The 21,269-nt window shown below is 35.4% G+C and overlaps 3 protein-coding genes across 3 annotated transcripts; all 3 read right to left on the bottom strand.

The window, feature by feature from the left end:
• Positions 1-1,541: 1,541 nt before the first annotated feature.
• Positions 1,542-5,002, bottom strand: LOC135840562 (N-acetylmuramoyl-L-alanine amidase AmiD-like). Its single transcript, XM_065357170.1, has one exon. The coding sequence runs from the start codon at positions 4,964-4,966 to the stop codon at positions 4,118-4,120; it is 849 nt and encodes a 282-aa protein (XP_065213242.1). The 5' UTR covers positions 4,967-5,002; the 3' UTR covers positions 1,542-4,117.
• A 6,663-nt stretch (positions 5,003-11,665) lies between these two features.
• On the bottom strand, positions 11,666-17,440 carry LOC135840979 (uncharacterized). The gene is made up of 2 exons (XM_065357757.1): positions 15,883-17,440; positions 11,666-11,754 (listed from the first exon to the last, which is right to left on the bottom strand). Exon 1 carries the CDS (start codon positions 17,162-17,164, stop codon positions 16,031-16,033), a length of 1,134 nt encoding a protein of 377 aa, XP_065213829.1. The 5' UTR covers positions 17,165-17,440; the 3' UTR covers positions 11,666-11,754; positions 15,883-16,030.
• Positions 11,684-15,613, bottom strand: LOC135839114 (uncharacterized). Its single transcript, XM_065354991.1, has 3 exons — positions 13,255-15,613; positions 11,881-12,201; positions 11,684-11,754 (listed from the first exon to the last, which is right to left on the bottom strand). Exons 1-3 carry the CDS (start codon positions 15,611-15,613, stop codon positions 11,684-11,686), a joined length of 2,751 nt encoding a protein of 916 aa, XP_065211063.1.
• Positions 17,441-21,269: the final 3,829 nt, after the last annotated feature.

Genomic DNA, 21,269 nt, shown 5'->3' with positions numbered 1-21,269 from the left:
CACTTATGATGGTAAAAGTGAGCTGTCCGTTTTTTTCCGCGAATTCGATTCTATTATTGCGGAAATTCGAGCTGGTGGCGGAAAAGTTGGGAAAATCGAAGATATTGAAGTTGTGGTGATTCTACTGTCGCTTTTGCCGAATGATTTTGCGCCTGTGATCGCTGCACTGGGTGAAATAAACGATAATAACTTGGTTACGTTGGATTCAGTGAAAGGTGCTCTTTTGGATTTCGATTTAAAGCGTAAAGACGAACGAAAGCTGCCAAAGAAACCTGAACAAGTTGAAAGTACTGCCTACTTTTCTAATTCGAGTTCAACTTCAAAGAAACCTGAAAATCATCCCCCTGTCAGCTCCAGTAAGCCTAAAGATGCTCCGAAATCTTCGATTCGTTGTGGTTATTGCCATAAAGATGGTCACAAAGAAGTTCGATGCTACAAAAAGAAAAACGATGCTAAAAGGCAGAAAACAAATACTGCTGAAGCTAGTGTTGCCAGTGATACTCCCAGAAGTGTTGCGTTTTTCTGTGAAAACTCTTCTGGTGTCTCTGCATCTGTAGCTGAAAAAATCGTTCCTGTGGATATCGAATTTGTAGCTGATTCTGGTTGTACGAAGTTTATGGTGAATGATCGTTCGTTATTATCATCGTTAAAACAGTTTGAAACTCCAGAGCCTATCACATTGGCTGATCATAGTACAATTTACGCATCTCATACTGGTACTGTGTATATGAAGAGCAACCAAGGCAGTCAAATTACGTTTCACGAGGTGTTGTTTGTACCTCAGCTTCGCCGAAATTTACTCAGTGTTCGCAAAATTTCGCTAAACGAATGGAAAATGGTGTTTTGGCGAGAAACTGTCGAATTAGTACACTTTGAAAATCCAAACGAAGTGTTAGCATCTGGTAAAGTGGAAAATGAGCTGTTTTGTATGAAATTTCGACTGTGTTCGCCTGTAGACAGTTCTTCTCAAGAAGCTAATCTTACCTACGAGCAGGTCCATCGTCGATTGGGTCATTTGAATCAAGATGCAGTCAAGAAATTGCAAACTGCTGGTCATTTAAAATTCAGCGGTGTTCCGGCGTTGTGCGAGCCATGTATTCAAGGCAAGCAGACTCAACTACCGTATCCTACGAGTGATTTTAAAACGAAACGACCACTTGAGCAGATTGTTTCAGACGTTTGTGTCATTGAACAGACCAGTTACGATGGTTATTCATACTTTGTGACGTTTATGGACGTGTTCACTCATTTTTCTGCCGTTTATTTGCTGAAACACAAAAGCAAAGTTTTCGAAAAGTTCAAAGAGTACGAGGCGATGGCTACTGCTCAATTTGAGACAAAAATTAGTTCGTTCCTGTGCGATAATGGTCGCGAATTTATCAATTCAGAGTTTATGGCGTTCTGTAAGCAGAAAGGCATTCGAATTCTGAACTCTGTAGCGTATAATCATCCTACCAATGGCCGAGCCGAACGTTTGAATCGAACTCTCGAAGAACGAGCCAGAACGCTTTTGATGGAGTCTGGTTTGCCTAAGCGTTTTTGGTCTGAAGCTGTGCTATGTGCGAATTACACGTTGAATCGATGTCCAACGAGCTCTACGGGAAAAGTTCCAGCAGCTGAATGGTATGGAAATAAAGTCGATTACAGCAAGCTTCGTCCTTTCGGTTGTGTCAGCCATATTCACATACCGAAAGAAAAACGCCAAAAGCTGGATTCGCATTCGAAGAGAGGCATCATGGTCGGTTACGCTCCTATTGGGTATCGAATTTTCAATCTACGTACGAGGCAAGTTGAAATAGCTCGCAATGTTACCTTCGATGAGAGTCGATTTTTCTCAGATTTACCTGACGAGAACGAGAAATTTGTACGAACGTCATCGCCTGATTCCGAGAGTAGCGACGAAGAGACTGTTCCTGAAATTTCACCGACTGTCGAAGAACCTCAACTCCGGCGTAGTGGTCGAGAAAGGAAACACCCTGTTCGATTTGGCGATTACGAAGTTTCGATTGGTTATTGTGTAGCTTACCTCGCCGAAAATTCGTCCGATCCCAAATGGGATTACCCAAAGCAGCAAGAAATCGAGTCGATGAAGCAGCATAATGTATGGAAATTAGTTCCGCATCCTGCTGGTGTAAAAGTTCTGCGGTCTAAATGGGTGTTAACTGAACGGCCAAATAAAATCAAGGCGCGTTTGGTAGCTGTCGGTTGTGACGAAAAGAACGCTCCTGAAGAGCTTTTCTCGCCTGTTGTCAATACAACAACGATCAAGATACTTCTGTCGATTGCAACTCAGAAGGGGTTTCTAATCCATCAAATGGACGTTTCGAGTGCTTACCTTCACGGTGAGATTAATTACGATGTTTATATGGAGCAACCTCCTGGTTTTTGTAATGATCGTTCGAAGGTATGTAAACTGTTGAAGGCGATTTAAGGTTTAAAAATTGCGCCGAAAATTTGGAACAAATGTTTGAATGATTTTCTTGTTAATGTTCTTGGTTTTACTCGTTCGAAGATTGATCCGTGTTTGTATTGGATTAAAGTAGGCGATTATGTACTGTATTTGTTAATCCATATTGATGATTTTTTTCTTGTATCCGAATCTGGGCAGCTGATTGCTTCTTTTAAGCAGAAAATTTCCGAACGTTTTTCAGTCGTTGATCTAGGTGTGGCAAAGTGTTTTTTAGGTGTCGATATAGAAGTAGATAATGGTAAATTGACCTTAAGTCAGACGAAGTTTATTGAGAAAGTGACTGAACGATTCGAACTTTTAGATTCGAGACCTATTTATACGCCTATCGAGAAGGATCTCAATTTATTGAAAAGCGAAGAGGTTGATGGAAATTTACCTTATAGGCAACTAGTTGGGTGTTTGCTTTATGTGTCGTTAATTACGAGGCCTGATATATCTTTTGCAGTCAACTATTTATCTCGTTTTATGAACTCCTATTCGGCTGAACATTTTAATTATTTAAAACGTGTGCTTATTTATTTGTATCATTCGAGACAGGTGAAGCTAACGTATGTTCGATGCAAGGAGAGTTCAATTTTGGAGTGTTATGTTGATGCGGATTGGGCATCCGATAAAGATGAACGTAAATCTGTCTCTGGCTATGTTGTAAAATTGTTCGGAAACGTTATTGCCTGGAATTCTAAGAAACAAAAATGTATTGCTCTTAGTTCTACGGAGTCGGAATACATTTCGTTATCTACTTTCGTTCATGATAACTTGTTTTGGATTCTTGAAATTTTGAATGACTTGGATATCAAAATTGAACCTCCTGTTGTCGTTTTCGAAGATAATCAGTCTGTTATCGATTTATCCGATAATCCGATGTCATCTACACGTTCAAAGCATATAGACATTAGGTTTAAGTATGTAAAGGAGTTGGTACTAGGTGGAAAAATTAAATTATGTTACGTTCCTACTGATAGGCAAGTGGCTGATGGCTTTACTAAGGGGTTAGTGCCTGTTAAGTTTAAGGAGTTTTGTAAAATGTTACGCATAATTTAATCGATATCTTGGTACTTTACCTATACTTAATCTATTGTTATGTTATGTTGTTGAATTTTTTTTATTGTTATTGTTTTATTATTTTATTGTTAATTTTTTTAATGTTTTGTAGTGAGAAGGGGTGTTGGTTTTTAGTGGTGCGATCTTTCAAGCCACTACAAAACTAGCTTTTATCGCCTATGTCGAATTAGGTGTTTTTATCTGTGTGCTCATTGTCGGATATCGTGTTGTTATTTTTAATGGGAAAATAAATGATCGAGTAAATGGTTCCTTTAATTTACGTATTTAATTCTTCCGTTTAAAAAGAACGAATAAAAATTCAGAATTACAGACTCAAGAATCAACAAAATAATACAGAGTACGTTCGTATTCAACTTAGTTACGAGTGTATACCAAGTAAGTATCCTTTATTTTTTCTAGTCATTGCTGTTTTTAATTTCCTTTTTTATAAATAAGGATCTATGTATACTTACATCTCCACTTCTCCAGAGCTCCAGACTGTGCTGTTTAATCATTCTGGAGTAACAAAAAATAGATAATATCTGAATCTGGACTCAATTTAAACAATAACAAATACATCCAAGCAGATAGGTACTTAGAAGTACATTAATCCATCAAGTAGGTAATCTTTCGGTACTTCTCAACCAATGCTCCTGCAATAGCTTCTGTTTCAGCATCTGCCTCACCTCTAATATCTTCCTGGCGAAAATGAAGTTGAAATGCACCAATAGTCCTGCGTGTCTCTTCATCTAGCCAACCAGTCTGTGGTATTTTATCATACCCATAAATCTGCAGATATCTCTGGACAACTGTCACATTACCAGGTGAACTGGGCGAACGTCCCGCCAGATACTTCTTGACTATTGTTTGATTTGGCCAAGCACCAATGCCAAGCTTGGCTAAACGCTCCCAAGGAAAAAGTTTACCCGGATCGTACTTTCTTAAAGGGGCAATATCACTATGACCCAGAATATTATCTGGTGATATTTGATATCTTTTTATGATATCATTGGATAGAGAAATAAGAACAGAAATTTGTTCTTCTCTAAAATTGTGCCAAATCTTGTTGCCAAATTTATCAACGGTGAAGCCTTCATTGACTATTTCAATACCAATAGATACATCATTGAGATTAGTTTTTCCGTTCCAGTTGCTTATGCCGGCATGGCGTGCTTTTTTATATTCTGGTACAAGATTAAATACAGTAAAGGTGTCATTTTTTGTTTTCGGATTTGTCATAATAAGGTAATGAGCACTTACATTGCCTCGAGTTAATAACTGCAATGAGTAGGTATCATTTACAGTAGTAAAGTGAAATATTAAAAATTCAATTCTTTCGTATTGGGTTATCGAAGAAAAAGATTTATTAATATAATAATTACCTTCGTCAGCGATAACGGTTTTAGATGAACAGCCAACTATCATTAGTATCATTAACATCATATTGAACAACATTCGAGTGCTTGATAGCTATCGTTACTGAACCATCACTTCGATCCGCATACACTCTCTATCAACCCATTTCATATCTACTCACGATTGAAAATTTAGATTTCAATATTTAGCTACGCATTCGCTTAGACACACTCACAACCTGACGCCAGTCCCTGAGAATTAAAGTCTCGGACTTCGGAGTCTTAAAAAACGAGTCTTTCAAAATTATACCTAACTCTGAGTCATGAATACAAGTTTTTAATTAGTAAAGACTCTCGAGTCTTGTGCGAGTCCCTACTGTCAAATTCAAAATTATTCTCTGAGGTAGGTTTTTTATGCATTTTTTGGATTTATGAGTTGAAAAGTCAATGCAGTAGCAAAATCTGTCAAGAATGCCTGAAGAGGCTGAAATACATATTTTTAAATAGTATTCTAGTACCTAATAACACTGTTCTGTGATTCAATACCTGTTATTGTTCTGAAGCTTTGGCCTTTGTAATGGTTACTTACATTTATTGAAGCAAGAATTAAACCAAAATTCAAATGAACTTATAGTTAGTTCTTCATTCTGATACTTAAGGTAAGGTGACCAAATGTATAAACAAAAGTAAGTAACCAAATATTTTTATAACAAGATTTTTTTCAAATTTTAATTTATTTTCATAATAGGTACCTAAGTAATTTAATAAAGTAGAATATACCTACTACCTACCTACTACTCTTATTAAAATGAAGTCGAATAAATTTCTTGTAAATTAGAACATTCAACTGAATGAAATCATTTTGTACATGAATAGAAAAAAAAACGTTGAAAATTAAATTCCAAATCAGTCTCGAATTTGGTTTCAATGAACAGCAATCACTGACTGGCTTAGTATGATATGCTACTCCCTGATTAGATAAGTGTTGACAATGATCAACAATGATGAAAAAGCAATTAGTCTGACCAATGTAAGAAGCATTACGCTCTAATTGAAAAGTTTCTGTTTTGTAGCCAAATAATTTGACTATTCATTGGAAACTTAAGGTACATTACCACTTGCAATTAAACATAAAACAGATTTATATATACCTAAATCATTTTCAATTTTTAAATGCCTCTGGATCGATTGGAAAGTGTGGGAGAAAGGAAAAAATTGAGCAACATGCAAAATTAAACCTATGACAGGTTTTTGCTTAAATAAACATCTAAATAGTTCAAAATTTTTTTTCAAATTTTCACATCGAGTACCTATTGATGCATCTCAAGTCAACAAATATAAAATTATTTGGCTATAAAACAGAAACTTTTCAGTTAGAGCATCGTGCTTCTACGGCTGGTAAGACTAAACGTAGACATAAAACTTCGAGAACTTCGCAAAAACAATTTACACCTAGTTATGTAAGTAGCAATATCCCAAAATCATTAATGAACAACTAATATTTTGTAAGAGAGGACATACTTGCTTGTGAATCGAAATCCCAATAACTATCAACGAAAATTTAAATATAATATCTTTCTATCACAACGTATTTTTCTCAGTAAGTAACTTTCAATCATTCTAAGATTTTTCAATTTGTTTATATGTATCACTTTCAATGTGTTTTAACACCTTTTTATTCAACTTTTGGAGATCAAGTTTTGCCAAACTTTCCAAAAATTTGGTCATGATGATTAATCCGATAATTTTTAATAACTGTGCAGACGTTATGCTGTTCACGTTTTTTTTTTTTTTTCAAATGTCATTTTGACACTTGTTCCATGTACCTATTTGTGTGAAAATTTTGATAAAATTTCATCAGGTTTTGGTAATTTTCTATATTTTCAATATGTACATAATTCTACCCCCTTGTACAACTCACCTTTCAATTACCTATTTTGTTCTGAATTGAAGCAAGAACGAAACTAAATTTTAATAATTTAGATTGTGACAATAAAGTGGCCAAATAGGCAAATACCTCTATAAGCTAAAGTAGCCAAATATTTGCAACAGTAGGTAATTTTAATTCTTTTTTGGTGTGTGTTAATTTTTCACAATTTTTTACACAAAATTGAAATTTCACAGTTTGTGTATTTTGTTCACCTTAAATATTCTGTAATTTTGCAACAATTCATTAAGTACATCATATGTACATCATAGTAAGTAATTTTTAATAATTTTAAGGTTTTTTCAAATAGTTCGTATCACTTTAAAAAAAATATGTTCAAACAATTTTTTTATTCGGCTTTGGAAGAGTTTCGCCAATTTTGCAAAAATTTTGTCCTAATTAATCTAGTAGGTTCTAATGACGTAATACTGTTTAATACTCGCACGAAAAAAAAAAATTATGGATAATTTTTACTATTTTATACAGTAACCGGATCCCATTCAAAAATATTGTGATTTTTACTATGAGATAATAAATTTTTACCTAATTCTAGGTAAAATGTATTTTTTGGCTGGTTAAAAATCACTATTATTTTTGAATGGGATCCGGTTACTATACTGAAATAGTAATTTTTATTGTTTTTTTTTTGTGTGCCTACAAAACATTCCATTCTGATTTCTCGTGTTTAAAACGAAAAATTACCTTTTTTTTAGCATCTTATTACCTACTCATGAACTAATTTAATCTGCTAAGGGGCCACGCAGGCTGTACGCCAATGTTTTTCAAAAATCAATGCTTTTGAACAGCATTCCGCTTAAGAACTGGTAGTCATTTTGATTTGTTTTAGATAGTTTGGAAGAAATTTGTCAAAAGAACTTTTTTTTCAGAAACCGATTTATGTATCAAGTTTCTATAATTTTTCAAAACGTGCCTCTAGTCCACAAATCTAGCCGACTGTACAAGGAGTACACTAATTAAGGAGTAAACTGCAAGTAAGTCAGTTTCTTTACTCTCTATACATATAGGCAAAGCACGTATATGTATCTAATGAGGGTTGCTTTGGTAAGTCGTCTACCTTGATTATTATCACTCTATGTTAGTGGCCGTTAAGGTGGGTCGTTCTTGAATTTTTTGGAATTTGAAGGAGGGATTTGATAAAAATTCTTTTTCATCTAGGTATTCAAAAAATAAAATAAAAATGCATAAAATAACAGTGAATTTTTAATAGGCCTACTTATTTACATTCTGTTAGTATGATCCCTCAGATATTCATCCGAACATTGCCAGCCATGCTTATATAATTTCATCAACTTGCTTGATCTTCAAAAGTACCCACACTGAGAAAAATAAGTAGTACAAAGCACCAAAGATTGTAGTAATTTACCTTCATTTGTGACACTATAGTCAAACTTACTATAAGTGTAGCGATTGAAAGTACTATACTTGTAGTAAAAAATGATATAATTATAGTAAATTATACCATAAATGATTTGGAAGTACTATAAGTATACTCGTACTTCAGGAACTACAAATATAGTTCTTTCAACTATGATGCCACAAATGAAGGTGATTTGCTACAACTATAGCACTTTATACTACATAAATTTTTCTCCGTGCAACTTGAGTCTTTTCTCATGCTTCAGGGAACCAAATTCAAGTTTGGGAATCCAGTGGTAAGCATCAAATTTCATTGGTTATACAATGAAACAGTCTCTTTTTTAGATCAAAACAAGAATTCCTGATATAATAATTCTAGTTCAGCAGAGTAGATAGGTACTGCAAAATGTTAGAGTTTTAATGCTAAATGCATTTTTTTTTTTTAAGGAGCAAAAATACGTATTAACTATTTGTAGTTACCCAACGTGCTCAGCCACTATCAATAATCAGCTGTTCATGTCTTCATTTTTATAATTTAAGACCATTATAGCGATGAAATTTTAAAAAGTGACGACGTACCATCATTCATCGAAGTCCATTCTAAGTAGGTAACTTTTTGATTTTTATGACCAAAATAAGGAAAAAATATAGAAAGCATTCAACCATGGTGCACTGACGATCTTATAAATTATTTTTTTGCAAGATACATATAAACGAGCAAAACATTTTTTTGTACTTTCATTTTCATTTATATTCCACCTAAGATGAAAATGATCAAGTTTGAGACCCCAATTACCCCGCATTCACTCAAAAAATATTAGAATCATTACTAGAATCTGATGAAAAAGGTACGTTAAAAACCATTACATTCATTGAAACTACAATAAAGTGATCCAAGTTTTAGGAACATTTGGTAAAGCTTAGCAAAAATGCCATAAAAAGTCATTATGTCCAAAAGCAAAAGGTAATTAGAGATAACTGATATGTAAATTAACAAAATTCAGTGAAATGTAAACATTGTAAAAAGAATTGTTGAAAACAGTTCAAAATGGCATTAACACACTTGCATAAAAGTCATAGAAAATATTACCAAAAATTGATGAAATTACATAGTTTAAGGTATGTATCATTGTTTGTATACCACATTATACAGCAAAATCAACATCTTGTTGAAATGGCATTAGAGCACTCTTAAAAAGCGATAAAGTCACGTAAAACTACCAAAAACTGACGAATCTCCATCAAAATTAAAAATCCCATACAACGTTGCTGAAAGCAACATATGTTAAAATGCCATAAGAATGCTCAAAAAACATTATGCTTAATTATTAAAAATATCAAAAACCGATAAAATTTAAGGCAAAATTCAGCAAAAATTGCATAAAACGTCATAAAACGTGTAAAACATGAAGAAGAATCCTTGAAAAATTCCAAAATTATTGAAAACTTATCAATAGGTATCTACCTACTCAATTGATGAAATTTTACTTGAAATTGAGAACTATTCAAGTGTTTCTGTATCATTTACCTAAGCCACAATTCTAACAAAATCTTACACGATTTCTGCTGAATTTGGTCAATTTTTTCTCAGTTTCTGATGATTTGTAATGATTTTAATGTTTTTTTTTTTTTTTTCAATGCATTTGTATGTAATTTCAAAGATTTTAAACAAATTTTCACGCAAATGTTGCTAGAATTTCATTATATTTTGATCGTTTCAAATGATTTTAGAAGTGTTTATTATGTTTTTACATGGTTTTAACATGTTTTCATAATGTTTTACATCAATTTGGTAAAATTTGATCAGTTTTTGTTAGTTTTGATAATTTTAATTTTTTTTTGTGTACCTACTTCCATAAAATTTTCAACAATTTTTCATGATTTTTTACGCAAATTTTCATAATATTCCATCATAGTGATCTATGTCCGTTACTAAATTACTGCAATTTTGCGAAAATTCATCACTTCATATTGCAGTACACACACCACGCGAACTTAACCTAGATTTAGGGTCATAAAATTACGTACGAGGCCACAGTCAATTATCATAACGATAAATAACGTTATAAGTATAAGAAAATAATAAGTAGGTAATTTTGAATAATTTTAAGGTTTTATTATGAATTGTTTCATGTATTTGTAGTTTGGAGGAATAGGTCAAAAGACCCTTTTTTCAGAAATCAATTTTTCAAGTTTCTTCACTCTCCATTTAGGCAAAGCAAGTATACTGCGGGTTGCATCTTTGAATTTTTCAGAAAATTGGAGGAGGACTGAAATCTTCTCTTCATATTCTGGTTCAAAATATTCAGTTCATCATTTTTTGTTTCTTTTTTTTTTTTACTTTTAAAACAATTTAAGTAGGTGGGTACAAATCAATGAGTACAGAACAACTTGTTGAATTTTTGTGGAATATGATTACAAGTTGAAGAAATGGCGGCCTAACTTCCGGACCACCGCAGCCTAAGCCGCTACTTTGATTACATCCAACATTGCCAACATGAAGATAACGTCAAGTAACCCTGCTTAGAGGTGCAATGCGGCTAAAAATGTTGATTGCAATTATGTACCCACTTCATTACTACCGACAAATCTCAATTCTTTACGCAATTTACTCGCATTTTAGGTTTACTCAGCTGTTTATTTTCAAAATTACGAAAAATTTGATGACAAACTGTTTAAATGATTTTATTTGATCTTTACAGTTTAACTGCGAGACAAGAAGTGAAGCGCTCTTTATTTGTAAAAATAGCAAGAAGGATAGCGTCAGTATGAGTCATCTGACTCACGCCATTTTTGCGATAAAGTTTCTTCTATGTATAAATGTAAAAATACGCGAGTGCGCAACCGTCTGCGTTACAACGAGATAACATACGATTCAAATATTTCTATCTATCTTTTTGTGGATGACGCAATAAATATCGGAAATTACATTAGAAATAAAAATTTAAATATTCGTTCGAAATGAAATTTAACATACTCCCCGCGTTGAGGCGACGCCTCAAACAAAATGATCTATTTAAATTACAAAAGGGTTTCGAGACAGGTTTTATTTACGGTGGTTAGGAGTTAGGTTATTTTGAATGGCGAAAATTTACGAATCGAAGAGAGAGAGAATCTATGGTATTTCATGGGCACACATGAAATGAGCTTTCTTAGCTCACCTGTCTTATTTTAATTTCAAAGTATATATTATATTCACACTGGCCAAGTGTGATTGCTCTTGGAGCAATTATTGAGGAGAGGTGCTATCCTCAGCGAACCCTGGTACCAGGTTTTGATTTTTGTTTACATTATAGGATTCTTCTCTCTGGCCTTGAGTCGATTTGATGATTTATGATACATATCTATGGAATGAACTACGCTCCTAAGTACAACAAATAACAAAAAATTGTATTACTTCGAAAAAATTACAAAATCTGATAGAATTAAATAAAATCACAGATTTCTTTGAAAACAAATGAAACTTGAAGTTCCTCAAATCATCATCGACGTAAATTTGATATATTTTCGCACCTAACTTTTCTCTGTGTTATCCGCTATTACAATATTATTGGACCCATCTGTCTGCGGATTTTGTTGTGGACCTACGCACATACACAGATAAAATTTTAATTACATAATTTTACGATCACAAGGGAGAAAAACGAGTTTAACGAGAGGTCTTTTGACCTTGCCATTGGACGTTTGGATTGTCGCTACTCGACATTTACCATCTTTACCTGGATGTAACTCAAGTACCCTACCTAAGGCCCACTGCGTAGGAGACAAATGATCATCTTTAATTACGACAAAATCACCTAGTTTTAATTCGCCACCAGGCAATTGCCATTTATAACGTTGTTGAAGAGTATTCAGATATTCGGATTGCCACCTTTTCCAAAATAATTGAGTCAGTTTATTAATTTGTTCCCAGTGTTTCAATCGATTACTGGGAATATTTGTATAGTCGATGGTTTGCAATGCTGTGATTGGTCCGCCAATAAGAAAATGCCCTGGCGTCAAGGCGTTGAGTTCGTTCGGATCGGACGATTCTGGAGTGAGAGGTCTCGAATTAAGACAAGCTTCGATCTGATTAAGTAAAGTTGCGAATTGATCGGATGTCAGTGTATACGAATCGATTGTCTTATACAAATGACTTTTTATGGATTTCACTCCAGCCTCCCATATCCCACCAAAATGAGGGGCGTGAGGAGGAATGAAATGCCATTGTGAACCTTTATCGAGCGTGAATTTTTCGATTTTGGAGGCCTCTTTCAACACCAAGGAATGCATTTCGTTTAAGCGATTTTTCGCGCCAACAAACGTTGTTCCATTGTCGGAATAGATATGCGCAGGTACGCCGCGTCGCGAAATAAACCTTGAAAAGGCTTCGAGAAATTTTTCTGTAGAAAGGTCGTACACCACTTCGATGTGAATTGCCTTTGTTGCAAAGCAAACAAAGACAGCAACATAGACCTTGATTTTCGTTCGACAGCGACCACCTGTTTGCATTAGTGAAAAGGGTCCAGCATAGTCAACTCCCGTATGGGTGAAGGCTCTGCTTGGACTAATTCGTTCCTTGGGAAAATTGGCCATAATTTGATGCTGTGTTTTTGCAGCGAATTTTGCGCAAGTAAAGCACAATTTTAAACACCTTGAAATGCACGAATTCATACGAAGTATCCAAAATTGCCTTCGCAAAATTGATTTTAACAACTTCGGACCAGCATGTAAATTGATTAAATGTTCATGCATAACAATTAGAGTAGTTAAAGGATGAGATGGGTGAAGTAGGATGGGGTGCCGTTGTTCATAAGACATGTCAGCCTCCTCTAACCTACCCCCTACGCGAAGTATCCCATCAGCATCTAGAAACGGACTTAGACTTTCTATCGAGCTGTTTTTATTTAGAGGCTTGCCATTTTTTAGGCGCGTGATATCGTCTTGAAAATATTCACGTTGAGACAGCTTGATTAAAATCATTTTTGCGAATTCTAAGTCATGTTTGTGAAGCTGTTTTCCTTCAATTCGATTTGACTGAGGAAAATATGGTAAGCGATTTCGAATTGGTCGAGCTAAATATGACGTGAGCCGCAGCAACTTACTGTAACCTAATTTATGAGCGAGTTTTGAGGAATTTGTTCCCGTATCGGGTAAACCTACGAGGTTGAACAAATTACTTCGGAATGAAGTTGCTACCATGGCTATACCTCGTTCAGTTTTTCGCTCTTCTGATTCGTTGGGATTTGGAACAAAATTTAAGAAATCAGGCCAAGGACTAGTTGAGTTTCTCAACCAAGTTGGTCCAAAAAACCACACATGGTTGGGCTTACATAAATCAATAGGATTTGCTCCCCGCGATAATACATCGGCTGGGTTGCTAGTTGACTCAACATAGTCCCATTGGCTATTTTTAGAAAGACTCTGTATTTTAGTAACTCGATGCGCCACAAAGACACTCCATTTATATGATTGAGTACCAATCCAAGAAAGAGCAATTTTTGAGTCACTCCATAACCTGATGGAAGCGATATTCACTCGAACAGATAAGTCCAAAGCCACCTCATGCGCCATTTCAGCCAGCAATTCGGCTGCTAACAATTCCATTCGAGGTATGGAAATTTCTTTCAAAGGAGCTACGCGAGATTTCGAGCACAAAAGATGTACTTGAACCTCCTTACCAGAAATAGCTCTCAAATAGAGAACTGCTCCATAAGCGCGAGATGACGCATCAGAAAATCCGTGGAGTTCATAAATTATCGAAGTATTGCTAGGAGTGATGTGTCGAGGTATCGAAATTTTATTTAATAAATGAAGTTGCGCTGCAAACTCTCGCCAAGGTCTCAAAATTTTGTCCGGCACTGTTTCATCCCAGTAAATTTTTCGTTTTTCGTCTTCCACTATAAATTTCCAAATTTCTTGCATGAAACACTTCGCTGTGACTGTTATTGGCCCAACCAAGCCCATTGGGTCGTAAATTGAAGCAATTATGCCCAAAATTTGGCGTTTGGTACGCGCCTCAGTCACGTTTGGTTTCTCGAACCAAAATCTCAAAGTATCGTCGCAAGGAGCCCAGTACATACCCAAAGTTTTGACCATTTCTTTGTCATCAAAACTAACACGAGACATTGGCTCAATTTTCAATGGATCAATTTTGGATAATAATTCCGGAGAATTCGAGGACCACTTGCTGAGAGGTAAACCAGCAGAATTCAAGAGAGCAATAAGCTCCTCTTGAGTGGCCTTAGCTTGTTCCAAAGAATTTGAGCCGGTTAATAAATTGTCAACATAGAAATCTGATAAAATGGCAGATTTTGCATTTGGAAAATTCGCCCCATAATCTTCAGCAAGTTTTTTCAAAGTTCTTGTTGCTTCATATTGGGCTGATCTTTCACCAAATGTAACTGTTGTCAATTCGCAAACCTTCAATTTTTCTTCCGGAGAATTTCGCCAAAATATTCTCTGATATGCAGTATGATCCGGATTTCTCCGAATTTGCCGATACATTTTAACAATGTCAGCAGTCATTACATACGCATATAATCGGAATCGTGTAAGAATGCCTCTCAACTTGGGTTGTACAACTGGCCCTGTGTATAAAAGATCGTTTAAGGAAACACCAGATGACGTTTTCATACTGGCGTTGAAAACAGTACGTTGAGACGTTGAAGTTGAGCTGGGATTGATAACAGCATGATGCGGTACATAATAAACATGCTTTGGAGCTGAATTACTCTCAAGATTTTCAGAAATTTCGACCATATGACCTAGCTCAATATATTCATTCATACATGAAACGTATTTTTCCTTCATTTGAGGGTTATTTTTTAATCGCTTTTCTAAGTGCATAAATTGTTTCAATGCCTCAAATCGAGACTGCCCTAATAAAGCAGGATCCTTTTTAAAAGGTAAAGAGACAACAAATCGACCATCGGACTGACGATAAGTAGTTTTTTGATAAATAGCCTCGCAAGCTAATTCGTCAGCTGTCAACGGAAAATTCGAAATTTGGTGCTCAATTGACCAAAATTTTTTCATCTGATTGAGAAGTTCGTTGTTACTTAACTGAAGTATGAATACCATGGTACCTTGAGTCGTCTCAGCGGTTCTAAAACTACCGGCAATGATCCAACCTAATTCTGTCTCCTTCAACTTTGGCAAATTTGCACCTAGATTGAAGTTTTCAGATTTCAAAATTTTCCAAAAAATATCTAGGCCCAATAATATATCAATATCATCGGGTATGTTGAAATATGGATCAGCTAGATATAAATGAGATGGTAAATTCCACGAATTTATTTCGAAAAATTGGTTGGGAACCACTGAGCTGACAATATTTTCGACAACAAGGCAACGAACTGTTATTTCAGATGAATTATACCTAGAAATTATTGTAACATCAACACACTGATTGACAGCCGCATTTTTACCACCTAAACCACCTACAGAAATATCAGTACTCATAGGAGTTACATTCAATAAGTTGGCTAATCGTTTTGAAATAAAATTAAATTGACTGCCATTATCTAGCAATACTCTAGATTCGATATTCGAAGTTGACGTTGAATTCGAATTATTTTTAACACCTACTAATGCAGTGGCCAAAAGGGGGTTATTATCATGATTTACTCGAGTTACGTTTTTATTTAGAAGGCAGACGGATAAATTTTGATTAAAATTCAATTTGTCCAATGGCGTTTTATTTGACATAGTATGAGGTTCAAAATTCTTACCAAAACGATGAACTAAGGAATGATGAGTTCCTTTACACCGATAGCAATGCAGTTGTTTCATCGGACACGCTGCGGGCTTCTCTGTGGCACCTTTGCAACTTGACTTGAAGCATACTTGACACAATCGACGCTCGCCAACGAATTTGATTCACTCATCTGGAGTTTTCCTTTTGAACTCGTCGCACTGATTTAAGTAATGCTCACCGGAACACAAAACGCAGGGTGGTTTCTTCTTTAACGTTGGTTTGGACTGCTGCTGCACCATGGTGTGGCCTTGAGTTTTGCCTGATTTCATCGTTGCATTTTTCTGGAACTTTGGGCCTTTCCCATAAGGTTTTTGACCTCGATCAAACGCTCTGTCACAGGAAGTAGCTTCCCGTTCGAGGAAATTTAGAAATTCATCGAGTGTGCAGGACTCTGGATTCGCTGTTGTTTGGCGTTCCCATTGCAAACGCACCGTATTATTCGTTTGTGGATCATCTAAGAAGTGAGCGATGGTCACCAGATCAAATGGGTCGATGTTGAACTCGGAACACGCCAACTTCAAACCAGCAGTATGCTGACGATAAGACACCAAACGCTGACGTAAAGTATTGGCTGATTTTTCAACGAAAAGCTGCTTATACTGCGACTTGGCTCGGCGAAATGGATCGTCATAAAACTTGACCAAAACATCCCATATTTTTTCGAACGGACTATCTCGGAGATTTTCAACCATATCTTTAGCATCGCCATCTAATGCTTGATATAAAAACTGTCGCTTACTTATCTCATCATTTGCGATGCGCTTATCCGCGGCAAGATGGAGAAAACGAGATTTAAACGATCCCCATTTATGAAGATCACCACTGAAATGAGGCACTTCTAGCGCAGGCAGCTTCATCGGAGGCGCCGAATTCGAATCAAGAGGGGTCTCACTGCGCCTTTTACGAGAAATAATTTGCATATACCTGTTTCTTAAGTTTCGGCATCGTTGATCGAAATTCTGTTGGATCGAAATCAGCTGCTCATGAAAATGAGATTCAAACAACTCGTCAATACGCGATTTGATGGAGTTCAGCTCGTCGAGATCGCATTGGGCACTATCCGCGTCGAGAATTTCACCAAAATTGAAGCTTTTTTCTAAGCAAACGACACGAATTTCCAATATTTTCAACGATTTATATATCGGTTGATCAGGATTAATTTGATCGGCAACATACTCGCGTTTGGTTTCACTTTCCATAGTTTCGCGGCTCTTTACTGAATCAGAATCAGACTTATCACCCGTTTCGGAAGACATAGGTATGTAGGTACAAATAAACTTTTGATACACACGAAACAGTAGCAAAATCTTACCACGAATTGAAATAAATGATTAAATCGTCGCGAACACGCACTATTTCACTACGACATACGAAATTACATATCCGGCTGTAGAAGGACCATGTTTATTTTCAAAATTACGAAAAATTTGATGACAAACTGTTTAAATGATTTTATTTGATCTTTACAGTTTAACTGCGAGACAAGAAGTGAAGCGCTCTTTATTTGTAAAAATAGCAAGAAGGATAGCGTCAGTATGAGTCATCTGACTCACGCCATTTTTGCGATAAAGTTTCTTCTATGTATAAATGTAAAAATACGCGAGTGCGCAACTGTCTGCGTTACAACGAGATAACATACGATTCAAATATTTCTATCTATCTTTTCGTGGATGACGCAATAAATATCGGAAATTACATTAGAAATAAAAATTTAAATATTCGTTCGAAATGAAATTTAACATCAGCAGAGCAGCAACAGCAACAAATACTTACCTACAAGATTTGAAGGATGTAACAATCCAACAAAAACAGTTTCTCGTTCTTCAGAGATCCAGGATTAAAGTTAGGAATCCAGCAGTAAGCAACCAATTTCAATGGGTTAAACAATGAAACTACCTCTTTTTCAGATCAAAACAACAATTTCTGATATAATATGTAATTCTAGTTTCTGACAGATTGGTCTTTTCTTGATATTGAAGAGTGTTCTTAACCATGTACTGTTTGTGAAAATATCTTTTATGACTAGAAGATATTTAGGATCATTTTTCATAGCTGGTAAGGGTCCATACAAATGAACTGATAGGACGTCACCTAGTAAGTAAACCTCGATTTCTGCACATTCAATAGTTTTGTGATTCGCATAGTTCTTATTGACCTTACAGACAATGCAAATATTACATACCTATCTCATGAATATAAATGCCAGCGAATTGTTGTGATAGCAGAATATTCTGCAAAATATTATGTCGAGTTTTGCGGATCCTATGTGGCCATAGGCACAATGTAGGTAATCAGCAGTGTTGTAGAATAGCTCATTAGGCAAGCATGGAACTTTTGAACCATTCTCTAGCTTTCTGAGGAGAACTTTTTCTCCTTTAGCATTTGTGAAGACTTCAAATGCACCTCGGGAGTAATAAGGTGACATCTAAAAAAAAAATTGATTTTGATGTTTTTGCATTTTTGGGGCTTGCATGACCCCCCCCCCCCCAACCAAAAATAACACTTTGAGTTGGGTACATTATCTAGATTATGTAAAAAAAAAATCCTAACAACATTGCAAGTTGTTTGGAGTTATAAGGTGACATCTCAAAAAACTCCACCTTTTTTGAGCAAATTTTGTACATACAAAGTGTTAACAAATAGTTTTGATTGTTTTGAATGTTTGTCAGTTAGAAATAGTCACAAGGAGTGCATTTTTTATTGGTTTGTACCAAATGGAAAAAAATTTTAAATTGATCACTTTTCAAAAAAATGAATTTGCGCATATAATGAAATTTTAGTTTTTTGAGAAAAACTCAAAAACTAAGCACTCTAGAAAAAAACTAACGACATTATGTTGATTGGAAAATTAATTATCTACAACTTTGTTAACATGAAATTTTTTTGGACGCTTCCTTTCGCCTCCACATCAACTTTAATGAAAGGTTCTAACTCAAAATGTTTTCCAAACATTGAAATATTTCCTCTTTAAGATTTAATAGATCTTTAAAATGAGGTGCTATTCATTCCTCACAATTAATTATAAGATGATAAAAATAATGAATCAAGTTTTTAAAAAAAAGAAAATCACTCTCCATGTAAAATTTAACTTTTTTGAGATGTCACCTTATTACTCCCAAGGTGCGAAATTTGGAAAGTTTGATTTTTTGCCATTCTCGTTGTTTCTTATTATTCTCCACAAAAATACATATTAACTATAGTTGCCCAACTTGATTAACAACTATCAATACAATCATAAGTTATAAAATGAATATTATCTACAAGACTAAAAGTTGGTTATGGGTAAGACATTGCTTTTTGTTTTTTAAAATTTGAGTCTAGAGTTAAATCAACAGAGCATCATGCTTGACCTAAGATCTACCTGAATGATATGAGGTGATTCTGATCGGCCGAATCAATAGCTCGAATAATAAAGAACTGCGAGTGATACACATACACACATTTCCATGATCTAATCATTATCTAACATACAATCCCCTGTCTTTACAACCCTGGGAATCAGTAGGATTCCAGCCCATGAGACAAATCAGAACACTCAGAAGCCTCATAGTAGTACACATCGAAGAACCATGCGTAGGGACAATATAAGTACTTACATCTCAACTCTTTGGCAAATCTACAAGAAGCGTATAAAAATATTAAATTACAGCCGTAAATTTGTTCGTTGCAACGAGAACAACAGCCATGGAGTATAAGCGAGTGTAGCAACAGCAACAACACAGTGGCTTGAAATAGATGGATGGTTGCCATTTTCTCCGAAGAACGCGGAGGTATCGCAGGCGGCATGCTTTTCCGCGTATTTTCCTACAGTATTATAAGAAACAAACAATTCTTCTCTTTCAGAAAATTCATTACAAAACCCGACACAAACCCATCCTCCTGACGATGTCGCTCTTTCGCAATGCTACGGATGGCGTCGTAATATGTATTATTGTAAAAACGCCGGGGCCTCGAACCTCTCCTCTCTTGTCTCATTCGCTGGCGTTATTTCTTTCTTATTCTCTGGCTCACTTGCTCGCGAGTACAACAACACGTCCTGCCACCCTCGCCTTTCCCTCAGGGAGCGCACACAGCGTCAGCCGAGAGAATAGTGACAGTGAAATATGAGCCAAGATTTTCTCTTCTATTTTCTTATTTTCGGCGTGTTTAGAGGTGTTTGTTGCTGCTACCGTAGTGTTGTTGTTGTTGTCGGCGAGCGAATGAACGAACGAGGAGGCATCGTACAGTTGGTAGTACTATACTGCGAAAAACCTCGTCAAACAATGTAAATGTATAGAAGACTATACCGTCATGAGCCGACGAGCAGCTTTTTGTATCCTCTTTTCTTGCATCCTTATTTCGAAGGCGTACCTCTTCACCCTCCCCCGTCCTTGTTGCTTTTTCTCATCCTGGAATATCTAGTCTTTTTGTTGTTTTATAATGTGTGTATCGTTTTGAGGTAGCTGGATATATATGTAGATGCTGTCTAGGTGGTTCCTTATCTTTCTAAAGCTCAAATTTACTCTGCTTGTCCTGCTTTCACGAAATTTTTTCTTCTATTGGTAATTTGGTAACACGGGATTCGAAACGTCAGATGACGATATTATGATGTGGTAATTCACAAATTTATCAGTAAAGGGTAGAGCCACAGCTTGGCATGCAGAATATTTAGGTAGGTTCAAATATCATCCAAAAACTTGACAAGAGAACTTCTTGAAGTACCTGTCTCCGATTTGAACGAAACCATGGATTTTGGAAAGAAAATGGTCTGAAAACCCCTCAAAACTAAAATTTTAGCTGTCCAAATTTACTTATTTATTTGATTCATTTATTCGGTTTTATTTATGCTCACGAAGGAGCAACTTTCAACTCGCACAAAATTTTTGAATCAGACAAGACTTACTTAAATCAAAATAGCACGCAAAAATTCATCACATGCCAAAATTTCAGGTACTAGAGTCTGTTCGTCATTTTAGTTGGACTCCTGGAAATGTAAAATAAATAATTAAATCAAACAATGATTCAAAAAAACGTATATGTACTTTTCAAGACACAGCCATTGATTGATTGAGTATTTCTTACATTTTCCAGGTGTCTAACAAAAATGAACAGGCTATAAAAAAGATTTTTCGGCTTTTAGTGAATTTTTGAAAGTTAAACTTGAGCCAAAAAGAAAAAAAATTAAATAAAAATCAAAATCTTACTATGTAAATTGACCTAGAAAGCTCAAACTCGGGATATACACCTTATTTTTGACCCTACAAACAAACTGATTAGAAAGGAGTTTGAACCGTTTTCAGCAGCTCCACAGCCTACAGCAAATTTTTGAAACTTGAAATTTTCACGAAATTTCATCAAAAAATAAAGTTGGATAGCCGAAAA

The sequence above is a fragment of the Planococcus citri genome, chromosome 3 (genome assembly GCF_950023065.1).
Source record: "Planococcus citri chromosome 3, ihPlaCitr1.1, whole genome shotgun sequence".
Lineage (NCBI taxonomy): Eukaryota > Metazoa > Arthropoda > Insecta > Hemiptera > Pseudococcidae > Planococcus > Planococcus citri.
This window is presented reverse-complemented; position numbering and strand designations above follow the sequence as displayed.

What these genes read in the sequence shown, in the direction of transcription:
- LOC135840562 (XM_065357170.1), bottom strand. Translation starts at nt 4,966, where the DNA reads ATGTTGTTCAATATGATGTTAATGATACTAATGATAGTTGGCTGTTCA.
- LOC135839114 (XM_065354991.1), bottom strand. Translation starts at nt 15,613, where the DNA reads ATGAGTACTGATATTTCTGTAGGTGGTTTAGGTGGTAAAAATGCGGCT. An exon ending in CGCTCATAAATTAGGTTACA is followed by an intron (nt 12,202 to 13,254) that starts GTAAGTTGCTGC and finishes CTCTCACTCCAG; the next exon opens with AATCGTCCGATCCGAACGAA. An exon ending in GTTACATCCAGGTAAAGATG is followed by an intron (nt 11,755 to 11,880) that starts GTAAATGTCGAG and finishes GTATGTGCGTAG; the next exon opens with GTCCACAACAAAATCCGCAG.
- LOC135840979 (XM_065357757.1), bottom strand. Translation starts at nt 17,164, where the DNA reads ATGTCTTCCGAAACGGGTGATAAGTCTGATTCTGATTCAGTAAAGAGC.